A 14,279-nucleotide genomic window follows, 5' to 3' on the forward strand; every position below is an offset into this window, starting at 1 on the left:
TCCTGACTTCTAGAATGTAATTTTTTGAAGGAGGCATGAGAGGGGCGATGATTCATACAGAGAGGCACCATTATTAGCCAATGACATGTTTTAAATCAGTGTGTGAAAAGGGAGGGGGCACTTTGGGGACCAATCAGGCTTGAGCTGTAGCCAGCGCTATAGCCTGTGACCACGCCCCTGAATACACCCCTGCTGGCTTCTGATGGGATACCACGCACTGGCTCATTACAAGTGCCGTGGCAGCTTATTTCAATCTCTGCTGCTAAGAGTAATTACTTTAATAATATGCCATTTTGATAAGACAGTGTAATGAGGGACTTTCTATTAATAATATGTTTAATTACAGTAATATTTAACTTTCACTATGTGTAATACGCTCATTTTTTTCTTTAAGAATTAAGATTTTCTTTAAGAATTATGAGAGTATTTATGGAATTGAATGCCACACAATGTTATTTTTTGCGATAAGCCAGGCTGAGATGGAAACAGAGAGAAATTCTTTGTACTGCGTTATTGCTCAAACAGGATGAAGGCAAAGGAGAATTAAAGTAGAATATAGGAAAATATACTTAATTTTGACTGAGTCTGGTTGGATGGGGCACCTATGATGTACAGGTTTACCGATGCTGAAGTCCAGGGGCCTCAGACAACCATGCTAATATGCCTCATTATCATTCATTTTGTCATCTTTTAAGCCTAAAAATTCCATACTAATGGGTAAGTCTGTGGTGGTGGTGGTGGTGATGATGATGATAATGATGATGATGATAATGATGATGATGATGATGATGGTGATGATGGCGATGATGATGATGATGATGATGATGATGATGATGATGATGGTAATGATGGGCCAGCATAGTGGCACAGTGGTTAACACTGCTGTCTAACATGAGGGTTAGGGTTTGAGTCTCCATCCCCGTTTCTCATTGTTTGGAGTTTGCATGTTCTCCCTGTGTTCTCTTGATGTTTCCTCCAGATTCTCCAGTTTACCCCACAGTCCAAAAACATGTTTAGGTGAATTGGAGTTCCCAAATTGTCCGTGTCTGTGTGTGTGTACCCTCCGATAGGTTGGCACCCCATCCTGGGTTATTCCCTGCCTTGTGCTTTTAACATCCAGGATAGGCTCTGGACTCCTGCGATCCTGCGATCCTGCATAGGACAAGTGGATATAGAAGGTGGATCGATGACAATAATACACAAGTATTGTAATTTTGCCCAGCACTTGAAAGTTTTGGCTAATGGTTGTCATTTCTGCTTTTCTGCAGGAGGTGAAATATTTCCAGTTCCCTGGGGAATTGCTCATGAGGATGTTGAAGATGCTCATTCTCCCACTCGTCGTGTCTAGGTGAGCTCACTGTTTATTTTATGATCAGGTCCCGCACAATCAGGGAAAATGTATTTGTGTCCCATCGTAAAATCCTTTCAGTGTCTCCACCATAGTAACATTAATATTAATAAGAGCAGATGTCTATGATAGCATTTTTCCCTGCCCTGCACCCATAGGTTCTGGGATAGACTATGGATGGATGGATGGATGAATGGAAGAACAGATATTTAACACATTTCACTTGGTGTTGTGGCTGAAATTATAGCAGATTAAAGCTAAGCTTTTCTTGTTTGTTGTTTGCTTTATTTACTCCATTATATTATTCACCCCCCCCCCCCCCCACTAACACTTAGGTCAAGTAAACAGATATTTTGTTGAACAAAGTCCCTCTCACTTGGACCCTTTTCTTGTAATTCTCCCCCAGTAATATTCTTTATCATAACATAATTCCCATATTTGGATCTGGAGTCTCTTTCTCAGTCCAAACGTGAAGCACCCAAAGTAAACAGAATGTGCTCGTCTGGCCTTATCTGGCTGAAATGAACAAAATATCCAGCACCTCCAAAATTCCAGACCTTTTGAAAAACTGCTGGACTGTCATGAAGGAGATAATAGCTTGTGCATAAGATAATGGCTAATTCAAGCGAGTTTTATTTTAAATAACAACAAAGACTACATCAGGAATTGCACTTAGGGTTGCCATTAATGTCCTTCAATACAGAGCTTCCAAATGCATCTGAAGCTAATGAATGTCTGTGTGAAAAAGAGGCTCGTCAATCTCATTTGTGGGCTAAGGCAGGATGTTCCTTAAACATCAGCTCATTTTCTGGTTGTAATACAAACCCCAATGTAATGTCAGGGCAGCCAGAGGAAAATTACTGCTATCCATTCATCTTCTGCGAACTAAGAGGCATTTAAAATGCTCAAAGAAATGAATAGTAAATAATTAAACACTCACACTGAACTGTTTGCTCAAACCAGTTAAATCATGATGATGCGTCCAAAGCTCTTTCTGTAATGGGTTTCTTTGCATTATCTGCATTATATATAAATAAGACATAACTTATATATGTTGTTCTTTTCTGCACATGTGTTTTACTGATTTTCAAAATCAGTAAAATATATTGATGGCTACAATGTAAAAACAGCAGATGTGCTGTACTGTGCAAAAGTCTTAGGCAGTCAAAGAAAATATTTATGGCTGTTTATCTTGGTAGTACTTGTATATTTGTGTATATTCAGGGAAAAAAACACAATTGAACATTACAACATTGCAACATATACAGACTAACAGTAACGCAATAAAAAATGAACAAGAATTTTCTCTGTTCTCCAAAAAGAGTTGTGATCTTGTTGGACAGCTAGATAAACTCCGCTTCGATTCCCAAAACGCTCCTCGGGGGCACTTCAGCCATTCTAGGTATTTATTTAATTTCTCCAGTTAACTTAATTAATTTGATTAATTATTCAGTTGGGTGTTGATTAGCCAAACAAGGTGAGCTAGTGGTCCAGTCAAAAAATACATGGTGCGTTGATGCATTGGAGGGTTGCTGTAAATACCGTGGTGATTTTAGAAGAGTCAGACTCACTTAGACAGAGAAAATAACATAGCTTTACACCAACCTGAAGATCATTTACATCATTTTCTGTGACTGCCTAAGACTTTTGCATAGTACTGTATGTAAATGTACCTCAGCACATATTTCTTATCGGTATACAGGTTACTGGTTGGTTGTGTTCAAACCAGAGTGTTAAACCAGGGCCAATCAATATGTTCACGCTCACTCAGAATCAGAAAAAAACTTTGCTGCATTTATTTAATGCACTCGTGCATTTTTCCAAATCTCTGTCGGTCACAGAGCTTTTGATTTTATCCTATGGCTTTTTTTTTTAATGCCATTTATCCGCATTTGTTTCCATAAACTTTAACATTTACAAACACAGAAAAAGCTTTGGGGACCAGGAATCAGTCTTTTACCAAAGATTTTTTTACAGTTTTACTACTTTTGTTTTTGTGATAGGTTTGTAGGGCTAATATTTTTATTTTTCTTCAAAAGAATCAATACAAAATAACTCCTATTTACTTAGGACAACTGTATGTAGAACTGAAATGCAAGAAAAGGCGTAATATTTCAACCCGCCTGTAATCTAGTGACAAAAGTCACAATAGAAACTAGTGACAAAAGTTAGACTGCATTGTAGGGTCAGCCTGATGTCCTGATGGTGGGTTCACTGCGATAGTTAGGCCACAGCAGTCAGAACTGCAGAGGAACAGCAGCTGTTGCTTAAAGAGCTGCATATGGACCTACGACCCACTGCAGAGGCCTTTAAGCCAAACCATGGGCCAGCCGCCAAGCATCTGACCCAGATCCTGCAACTTCAGGACAGGAAGCTTGACAGGAAGTAGAGGAATCCAGTGCAAGACAAGTCAGCCTGGAATCTGAGCCTGCTTCACAATGCTGAATTGTTAGCCATTAGTGCCGTGAATTTTATTAACATATGTAAACAAACATATTAAAAGGTCATCACTAATATGTTTTTATGCACTGATTGTACGTGATTTACAGCTGTATTGCCTGAATAAGTGGTGGTGTGTCAACATAGTCTAATCTCAAGAGCCATATAGGAAATTTAGCTACAATATTTAGTCGTCCACCCTCTCTAGGATACCTGGGCCTTGGGCCCTGCACAGCCTGGGATACCCGGGCCTTAGGCCCTGCACTGCCTGGGATACCCGGGCCTTGGGCCCTGCACTGCCTGGGATACCCAGGCCTTGTTTAATCTATGTAATGGCATCAGTAGAATTAAGTGGCAATCAGGCACAGCACAGCTGTGTCCACTACTGATAGCCTGACCTTTCACCATAACCTCAGGGATGTTTGTGAACAAGAAAGAGAACATGACATGGAAGGAAGCCAACAGTGGGATCCCTTGGCCAACAATGAGATCTATTAGCCAACAGAGGTATCTATTAGCCAACAGAAGGATCTATTAGCCAACAATGGGATCCATTAGCCAACAGAGGGATCCATTAGCCAACAGAGGGATCCATTAGCCAACAGAGAGATCTATTAGCCAACGGTGGGATAGATCATTTAGCCAACAGTGGATTTTTTCTGGGGTCTTTCAGTTTCATGTTATGTGTATTTCATTGTTATTGAATGCGTCATGAAGGATACACTCATTACGTTCTTCTTCGTTAATAATACACCATGAGTGCAGTACAGACACTGGGTCTTTATCAGTGCCCAGGCGTGATTATTGCCATGCTGTGCAAAAGTCTTAGGCAGTCAAAGGAAATGTCTAAAGCTATTTATCTTGGTTGTAAGTATATATTGCTTCAGAACAAAAACACTTTTTAACATTAGAGCATATGCAAATTAAAAGTAACACAATAAAAACTAATAAAATTTCTCCTGTTCGCCCAAAAGTCACCGATAGCCTGTTGGATGGCTGGATGAACACAGCTTCAGTTCCCAAACCTCTCCTCAGCAGCCCCTCTCCCATTCTATATATTTATTACATTTCACCACCAGCTCACTTAATGAATTAACTTAATTAGTTAAAAAAATCTATGAGATATTGACCAGCTATATTAGGTGAGATAGTGGTCGGGTCAAAAGATCCATGTGTGTGTTGTACGGATGCTGCAAATAGAGTGACTTTAGGAGCGGTTTTGAAATGGCTAAGCTGATACACTTTGACAGGCATAAAATCATACTTTTACAGCAACATGGAGTTCAGTGAAACATCATTTTCTATGACTGCCTAAGACTTTCGCACAGTACTGTATAGCTATTGCCAAGTATAAAGATGAGGACCTATTTGCATTTATAAAAGTTTAATTTGCTGTGCTGTGCAGAACAAAGACAGGAAGAGCTTATTTCTGCAAAAAAGGACACCTAACATTCATTTTCTAATCTGTCACATATCCCTAATCAAATAAACAACATGATGCAGTTATATAACTGGATTCTTACTTAAACTGTTTTACTGAAGAACTTCCTCCTATTTTGTTTAAATCTGCCATTGATTCTTTAAAAGCTAAATGGTTTGTTTTTAACCAGAGGTACTTAGTTTCATTGCAGGTAATTAATACTCATAAATCAATTTGCATTAAATATTTAAGATGTCTATTGAAATGCTTTGGTTATTTTTCTAGTATGTACAGTCTCATCCACACAGTTTTTAGGGTCAGCCCGCAGAATCCAGGCGCGAGGCGTGGCATTCACATACCTACGTAAGCACGGGTCGTGATTGGCTGAGACACGATGACTCCGTGTAGACTCCAATCAGAGTTCACATGATGTCCTTTCCTTGGTGTTGCCCTGGAAACATTTCAATTGAGTTAAAGCCAGATTAAGCTGGGGTATGGCAATTTCTAAATGAATCCTGCCATATGTGACGAACTGAGCTCTGGCATCATGGTGAGCAGGATTATCTGGGTGCCTCTGAGGTGCTGATCTGGGAACTGGGCTGAGTGACATATTTATATTTACATATTTATATTATGTTTATAACTGATTCTTGCCCTATGACCAAGATGGAAATTTTATGTCAGTGTATAACTTATGGATCCGGTATCTGAAGCTGACAATTCCGATTCTTTGACTCGGACGTGATACTTTCAAGTCCAAGGTGCTGATACTTTGTAATCTTTTTATTATTTGGTGGTTTGGTTTTTGATTCATTATTTTCAAACCTGAATGCAAAGAAATAAAGTACTGTGAAGTATCTGCACAAGCTAACAGAAACTTTCTTAGATATTCTGATAACTAGCAGCACGGACAGCTGGACTGTGTCCCATATTGTGATTTTGTAGGATGTTACTCTTCATTGTCCTTTGATACCCTGGTTTACAGGTGTGCCCTGCTATTGCCCTCCCTTGCCAGAAGTCATAAAATTACTGAGCATTTGCCGCATGGGATTTGAAATGTCATATTCATGAGGATGATAAAACATTTAAAATAGCTTAAAATCCTGAGGCCTGAGGGTTATCCCTCACATATGCTGACAGGCCGTTGTACACACTGTGGTTTTCTGTTTATGTGAGGAATTATCCTAAGGTCTGTATTCAAATAAGCAGGGGCTTGAAGCGTCGGTGTTTAACCTGAAGCCATTGCAGAGACATTAAAAGAGGTGCTGGGGGGTCGTATTTACCCAATCAAGTTTCAATTCCTGCTGCTGCTGTGAGGTACAGACAGTTTAAGATTAAAGTACCCAGGTCATGCAGGATTGTAATCAAAGGTCTGAAGTCTATTTTATATTTTATCTCATGCTTGAGTCATTTTTTAAAAATTCTTGGGAACTTCTAGTCACTGTGACACCAGCAAAATACCACCAAACTCATTTTTTTCATTTTATAATTCAAAAGATAAGTTTGCCTGAAGTGCAGGGTCATTTGTCACTTTTTTAAGCAGCACAGCCGGCCCTGCATTGGTAATCAAAAGACTGGCACAGGCACTGGTCTGTGTGATGCTTTTAGTCACTATTATGGTTGACTGTGAATGTTATTTACAGAGAGCAATGACTCTTGTTCAGTACATAGTCATCATCATTTCCCTTTAAGGGTGGGTTTGCAGCATTGTTTGTTTAGAGTTTACTTTGTGGGACTGGGTTTAGTTTGTTTGTGATTTGCTGCTAGGTTAGGGTCAGGGTTTTAATGACATCATAACCAGCTTTGGGTGCCAGCAGGGGTCTTGGAGGGGTGTGGATACTCTGACAGATTCAGGGGAACCAGCACTTGGCAAGAGTCCTTGAATACATTAAATTATATGTCAAATTTGGCAGAGGTGGGAAGGGGGGGCAAGGTGACATTTTATCAGGGGGCCCGGAATTTCCAGGCATGCCCCTGGGTGTCAGTGTCTTGGTTCCGGGTCCATGGTTCTGGGTGATCAGCGCCCTGTCTGGAGTTTCTGGTCCTGGTTAGCCGGCAGCATCTCCCGGGTCTGGATGACATGGACTTGAACAGCCAGTGCTTCCAGCAGAATGCGCCTTGTTTTTAGACTTGCTCACCGTTTCCATGCTGCTCCTTCATGCTCCTGCTTTTTGTGCACCTCATCCGAAAGCCACGCAACCAAGTCAGCCAGCCCCAGTCCTCTTTAGTACATGCTTACTGCAGCGTGCCACCCATGGTCTCAGGGCCCAGTGGACAGAAAACCCAATGCTGCGGATGGATGATCCAGTTTGGGCTGCTCTGGTCTGGCTTGGACTCTGATTGTCAAATATAATAAATGTATTTACTGAGAGTCCTTGTCTGACACGTTATCTACGTTTTTGACTTCTTAAGCATTGGACTGATTAATGCCTCATTATACTGGTCCAGGACAGTTACCTAAAGCTACTTTTTAAGTGTGGGTCCCATTAAGTAATTTGCTGGGCACATAGTACATGTAGTGGGCATTGTCTTCTGAGTTTTTTTTTTTTTCATTCTAATTTGTTGCTTTAGAGTTAACACAGTCAGAATCTCAGTAAGTTGAATATTTAATGACTGAGATTGAAATATAGTCTATAAATTGTCCCTGAGAAAGTGAGAAGTGTTTCTGACATCCGGATAACATACATTAGTCTGTATTACTTCCATTCCCAGCTTATTAGTAATTATAGCAGGCTCAGCGTGAGGTAGAGAGAGCTCTCTCGTTGCATCAGACTGTGTAGCAGCTATGTTGTATTATTTTGTAAGATGAGCATGGTTACTGAAGGTAAATGTTATATTGATAATGCAAGGGCATAGGTTTGGTTTCAATTTCATTGGTACGGACTAGGGATTGTAAGATTTGCCGATTGGCATCGGTGCCCTGGCATAAAAGGGTGCACTGAATGCAATTTGGGATAAATACATTGTTTCTAAAACCTTTGCATCAGTTAAATTCAATTTATTCATGCAGAAGAGTCATTTATTTTATTAATTTCATATTATTTATTTATCTCACAGCTGGTGTTATTAATGTTTTCAGGGTTCATTATGCTTCCAGACCACAGGACCCAGATAGTATCATGTTATTGTTTCAACGTTGAATTATAGTTAAATACGTTGAATTATGGTCAGTGATAAATTATCAACGTTGAAACTGAATCGATTTTTGGTCAGATTTTCAATATCGAAAAACCGATGGTGGCAAAACCTTGATTCAATGTTGATATAAAATGAGAGATTGAAGATCAACGTTGTTTCAATCTTTTTGTCTGATATGGAATCAGTTTCAACATATGTGTGTTATCTGAGGAGGGTTTTGTCATTTATCACATACTTGCCTCTGTTTGTAAGTTGTCACATGCAAAATAAAGGTTTGTGTCTTTGTTTGGGAAGCTGTAATATAGCTTATCCGACTTTTACGGATAATAATCATCTCTATGCTCATTTCCTGAACCGTATTTGGTAATGAGCCAGGAGGAAGTTAATTTGGTTCATTTAAAAGATTTTGATTAAATGTAATATGTTTAGTGGTTTTCAAAATTATGCACATTTCTCAAGTGCCCGTTATGGTTAAATCAATTAGCAGCGAGCGCAAATAAGTATAACTAAGTAACTGGTTTAAAATTACTTGTTATATTTGGTTTTATTTGTCCATATTTTATGGAGCCAGCACAGAAAATTTTTTGACAATTATTTTGACAAAAAGTTTGTGGCTATCGTGAACTTGCACACAAGAACAAGCTGTCTTTTGTGTCTGTAAAGGGCGAAGAATCGTTCTTATGTTTATGGGAAAGTGGAGAAGTCTTTACTACAGTCGAACGTTTGTCTGTTTGTTTTATGCTTTGCTTTTTTTTTCTTTAAAAACGTATTTTTTAAAAATATTTAGGCCTAGTCTTGCCCGAGTCCTTTCGAATTGTGCTGCAACGCTATAGGAGTGAATCGTATTTTATCGCAATAGTAATTCTTTTATATGAATCTTTAATGTTTGGGATTGTTGGCAAAGCATCGAGATGTGTATCACATGACCTCAGAGATGGAGATGCGCATCCACCAAATCAGTCCTGAACCCTCTGTCCCTTAAACACGCACTGTACTCCCACAATATTGGTAGGGACACGTTCCTACCGTCCATAACAAAATTTTAATGTTAATTAAAGAAGCCCCACCATTGAGGTGCTGTGCCGTAATGGTGCATCTTGTAATCTCCCAGTCATTCATTCTTGTCAGGGACAAAGGGGGAGATGGGAACCTGGTCTTTAATTTCCTCAAGCCTGGGTTTTGCTGGGAGGAGATGTTTTACTGACTGACGGTGTTTTTATCTCCCCAGCTTGATGTCAGGCCTGGCAGCCCTGGACGCCAAGTGCTCCAGTCGCCTGGGCCTAATCACCATTTCCTACTACCTGTGGACCACCTTCGTGGCGGTGGTGGTGGGCATCGTCATGGTGTCCGTCATCCACCCGGGCGGCGCGGCGCAGAAGGAAGACTCGGAGGACAGCGGCAAGCCCATCATGAGCTCCGCGGATGCGCTGCTGGACCTCATCCGGTACGGCGCTCCGCAGAACCCGTCGCCATAGCTCGGCAGGTCCGATAAGAAGTTCAACACGACTTGTTTTGTATGATGCAGTGTCGCAGCAGTGGGGTCAGCAAACCGCACCAAGCTTCTCATAAAAATCAGATTTGTAAAACTGAAAGACACCTAGACAATCTAGTTCACTAACAAAATATGCAAACACTGATGCAAAGTAATTTGCAGCAGAGAGAACGGTTATAATTTTGTGTGTATTCCCTAGGATTTGAACCCCCAAGCTTTGAATTGTCACACAGCAATCTACTTGTAGAGCTGCATGAGCTAGTTGTGCGTTTGAATCCCAGCTCCATTCTGTTTGGTTATAGAGCTTGCAGGTCTTCCCATCTCATGCAGCTTTCCTCCTGCATTCAGATAATATATGATGGTGTGCATGCAGCCTCTGCTGAACTGTTGTACCATCCAGTGTGCAGCCCAGCCTTGTGCTCTGTGATATGTAGAAAAGGTGCAGCGTAGGGCTACAAGAATGATTCCTGGTCTTAGAAGAATGTCTTATGAGGAGAAGTTAGCTGATCTGAATCTGTTTAGCCTCGAGCAAAGGAGACTAAGGGGGGACATGATCCAGGTCTATAAGATTCTAACAGGTCTGGATGCTGTTCTGCCAAATGGCTATTTCAATGTTAGTTTAAATGCTTGAACTCGTGGCCATAAGTGGAAATTAGCGGGAGAACATTTTAAACTGCATTTGAGAAAGCACCTCTTTACACAGCGTGTAGTTAGAGTATGGAATACTCTTCCTGCTAGTGTAGCACAAGCTAAAACCCTGGGTTCCTTTAAATCAGAGCTAGATAAGATTTTAACAACTCTGAGCTATTAGTTAAGTTCTCCCCAAACGAGCTTGATGGGCCGATTAGCCTCCTCTCATTTGTAATTTCTTATGTTCTTACGTGGGATGTGCTCCAGGCCCCCAGACCAGAATAAGCAGTTAGAAGATAGATGGGTGGATGTTATGTGACATGTACCATGCTTGCATTTCTCTTTCAAATAAGTGATACATTCATATCTACTTTTCTCTCACATGGTCAGACATACCAGCTTCCTTTCCCTGCCAGACATTCCGGAATGTTTTCACTGCTCTTTCCCATTTTATCAATGAATGATGACTGAGTTGCTTGGAGGAGAGAGATGTACTGTGGGTAAAGGCTGGAGTACGCAGTCCTTCACCGACACCGCTTCCTCAGTAGTTACGTGGCTCTGAACAGCGTGCAAATTACATGGGAATTGTCTTTATTACAGAGGAATGTCCTCACATTCTTACGGGTGTGATACTCTTTGCCGTATATCGTTATTTTTGAAGTTGCTATGAGACGCAAATGATGTTTTCATTAGTCACCTAGGCTAATGATTGGATGCTTATATAAATAAGCCTGTGTGTTTATGGGATATTAACTGCAGACAGAGTTCAGTGTCAAATGGTTTCAGTGTTGATACAAACCACACCTTATGTGTGACGATTGGCAGGAAAGCATAAGATGAACTTTATCGAATCCAGTACATACAGCAGTGACATACCTAAAATCTGATATCAGTGGAATAATTAATCTCGAAAACCAGCTAAACTGCAAGAAATGAACTGCGTACAATGTGCAAAGTATTTGTCATAGTTTAAGAGCAGTGATATGAACCAGCACAGACTGTCCCCGACTTACGATTGGGTTCCGTCCCGGCAGAGGGGTCGTAAGTTGAAATGGACGGAAGTCAGAATAGGATAATTGCATTTTAGGTGTGAGAATGAGCCTGCAGATGTGTGTGAGGCTGGGAAGGCGGCCGGCGATGCCGTACGGTGCAGGACTGTCCCGCGGCAGCTATCGCACGGAGCACAGCAGGCTCTAGGCAGAGTACTGTAGCCAGGTGTACGACTGCCAGAAATTATTCATTTATTATTAAAAATTTTGGTCGTATGTGCGAGTCATCATAAGTCACATAGGTTGTAAGTACAGGACAGTTTGTAATTTCATAGGGTTTAGCGCTATATTGTAGGTTGCAGATATATGCAGCAATACATAGCGCCGTAACAAATAAGCGGTTTGTGTAAGAAGACTTACTTACGCATTACTCGAGCAGCAATAGTATATTTGTTGTAAATACTAATAAATGAAGTAACAAGTGGTGTCTACTGATATAGTTGAATAATTCACAATGAATAATTTATATGAGCAAAAACTACTCAAGCAGCGCAATTTTATTATGCTGAATTGTTCAATAGGCCTATATGCTGTTTATATATTAACAGGAAGACACAAATACGGTGCTATCCTACAGAGGGCGCCATTCAGACCGCCAGTATAGGTCTACTTTAACTTTGTGCAGCACTTTCACTTGTATGGGATGCAGTTGGTTCCAGCAGAGTGCAGATACACACTGCGATGGCAGCTGGTGGTTACTGTGGGGTCTCCCGGGGCCAATCGTGTGCAAAATACACATTGCAGCAGCGCCTCGGCCATCAGCTCTGATGAAGCACAATTTTTAACGCTGCTATCTACAGCAATGTTACTGCTTTCAGCAAAACACTAGAAACAGAAAATATGAGGGCCTTGGGACTGATGCAGTCGCCCCGGTTCAGATCCAGCTATTTCCTTTTTTATTACAAGATTGTATAACAGATTACATTGTCTACGTAATCCTTGTTCGCGTTGTCATATGCTGTTGCTACGCAACAATCCACAGTTGAGCAAAAATCTTGCTTAAAGGTCAAAATATTTCCATGCACTGATGTTCAGATTCATTTGTTCTCTGTAAAAGCAGTTTATTTTTTTCAGTACCCGTTCCTGTAAGAAACAGCCATCACAGAGTCTTATAGCATACAGGACTCTTTTATAGCAGAAGGGAGTAGGATCAACAAACAGCATGTTTTGTCTTATGCCAGTTAATACCTTTCATCATTGCGGTATTTAAACAGTTTCCAGCTGCGCCAATTTCCGAATGTTGTGTTGGCTATTTAAACTGGTATTGCGGTATAAGAAAAATTCATATCATAACAATAATACAAAACGGTTTTCGGTATGAACCGGTATACCTCCCAACACTAATGAAACGTATACACACAAATTTTCCCTTTTCATACAGTCACAATCAAAAGTCTGGACACGCCTATTTTTAATTTCTCTCTATTTTGCTGTGTTATTCACCTTATAGATAAAGGCCTCGAGGTAATGAAGTAATACATATCAATTATTGCAACAACCAAGAGAACTGTTCAACATCTTAAAATTTTTCAAAGTTTGACTGCTCCAAACAGCCCACTTTTGCTTTGATGACAGCATTGTAGACTCTTGGCGTTCTTTCAACCAGCTTCCAGATGTAGCCACCTGGAATGCTTCTCCAACAGTCCTGAAGGTGTTTCCACAAGTTCTGGGCCCAAGGTAGCTACCTTGCTCTTACTCTTCGCTCCAAAACCAACTCTATAGGGTTTAGGTGGCGGGATTATGGGAACCAGGTCATCTGTCACAGCACTCCATCTCTTTCCTTATTCACAAAATACCACATAACATCGAAGTCTGCTCAGGGTCATTAAACTGCTGAAAAACATGATTTTCAGTATGTGTGTCCTGAATTTGGACTGGCACTGTATGTATCAGAGCAGTGCTGACCTTCCACTGCAGAATAACAGTAGTGATGTCATCAGTAAATTAAGCCACGATTATCCCCAGCTGGGGGGTGGCTTATTTAAGTCCCATGTCTCCATTTCCCAGTTTCTGAGTCTTGAGCTCTTCAGCTCAAACTACAGTTCAGTGCTCCTTGAGTCTGTAAGTCCCTTCTACTTGTTTTTTTTTGTTTTTGTTTCCTAGCTAATAAACCCATGAAATGACCTTAACCCTCATCCTGAATGCTTCATCCCCTCCTCTCTTGGGTCGGGACCCAGCGCCCACATGACCGTAGCTAAGCTTGTATTCAGATCCACCAAAGCATGACTCATGTAATGAATTTTGGAGCCAATGACTGTGTCCAACAAGCCAATTTAACAGTGAAAGTTTACATTCAGCTATTTTCTCTGTATAATTTTAAGTTTTCCATAATTGCCTGGTGGGCACTGGCGTGCACAGATAGAGACGAGGTGGTGCTGAAGCACTTGCCCTTTTGCCCTCAGTCCAAAAAAGTGCCCTTTTGAAAGACGTGATTTTTTATTTTTTTTTAAAGCTGCGCGATTTAAAAAGGTGTGAAAATAATGGCTTGATTTGTGCCCCTTCTTCAAAGACACCCGAACCCTGTCGCTTTTTCACTGTCACCGTGTCACGTGAACACGCTTGCAGTTCATTTGTTGTGAGGCGTGTAGCAGCGGCATGACATAGGACTACTTGGAGTAGGCATAGTAGGCTAACTATAGCGACTGGGAGCCACGGCGGACAACACGGCAGCTCTTTCCCTTCCCAACCAGTCAGGTAACCCATGAATCGAGTGAAATTATTCTGTTTGCCCTCTAAGACCAACCTGCAATTGTTTTGTTGTGA

At 40.8% G+C, this 14,279-nt stretch overlaps 1 protein-coding gene across 1 annotated transcript in view; it reads left to right on the forward strand.

The window, feature by feature from the left end:
- Positions 1-14,279, forward strand: part of slc1a7b (solute carrier family 1 member 7b) — a 52,222-nt gene that overhangs the window by 10,886 nt on the left and 27,057 nt on the right. Inside the window, exons 2-3 of the mRNA XM_023794584.1 lie at positions 1,269-1,348; positions 9,574-9,789. Of these exons, the coding sequence (XP_023650352.1) occupies positions 1,269-1,348; positions 9,574-9,789 (296 nt within the window). The remainder of the gene's footprint in view (positions 1-1,268; positions 1,349-9,573; positions 9,790-14,279) is intronic.

Source organism: Paramormyrops kingsleyae, chromosome 15 (assembly GCF_048594095.1).
Source record: "Paramormyrops kingsleyae isolate MSU_618 chromosome 15, PKINGS_0.4, whole genome shotgun sequence".
Lineage (NCBI taxonomy): Eukaryota > Metazoa > Chordata > Actinopteri > Osteoglossiformes > Mormyridae > Paramormyrops > Paramormyrops kingsleyae.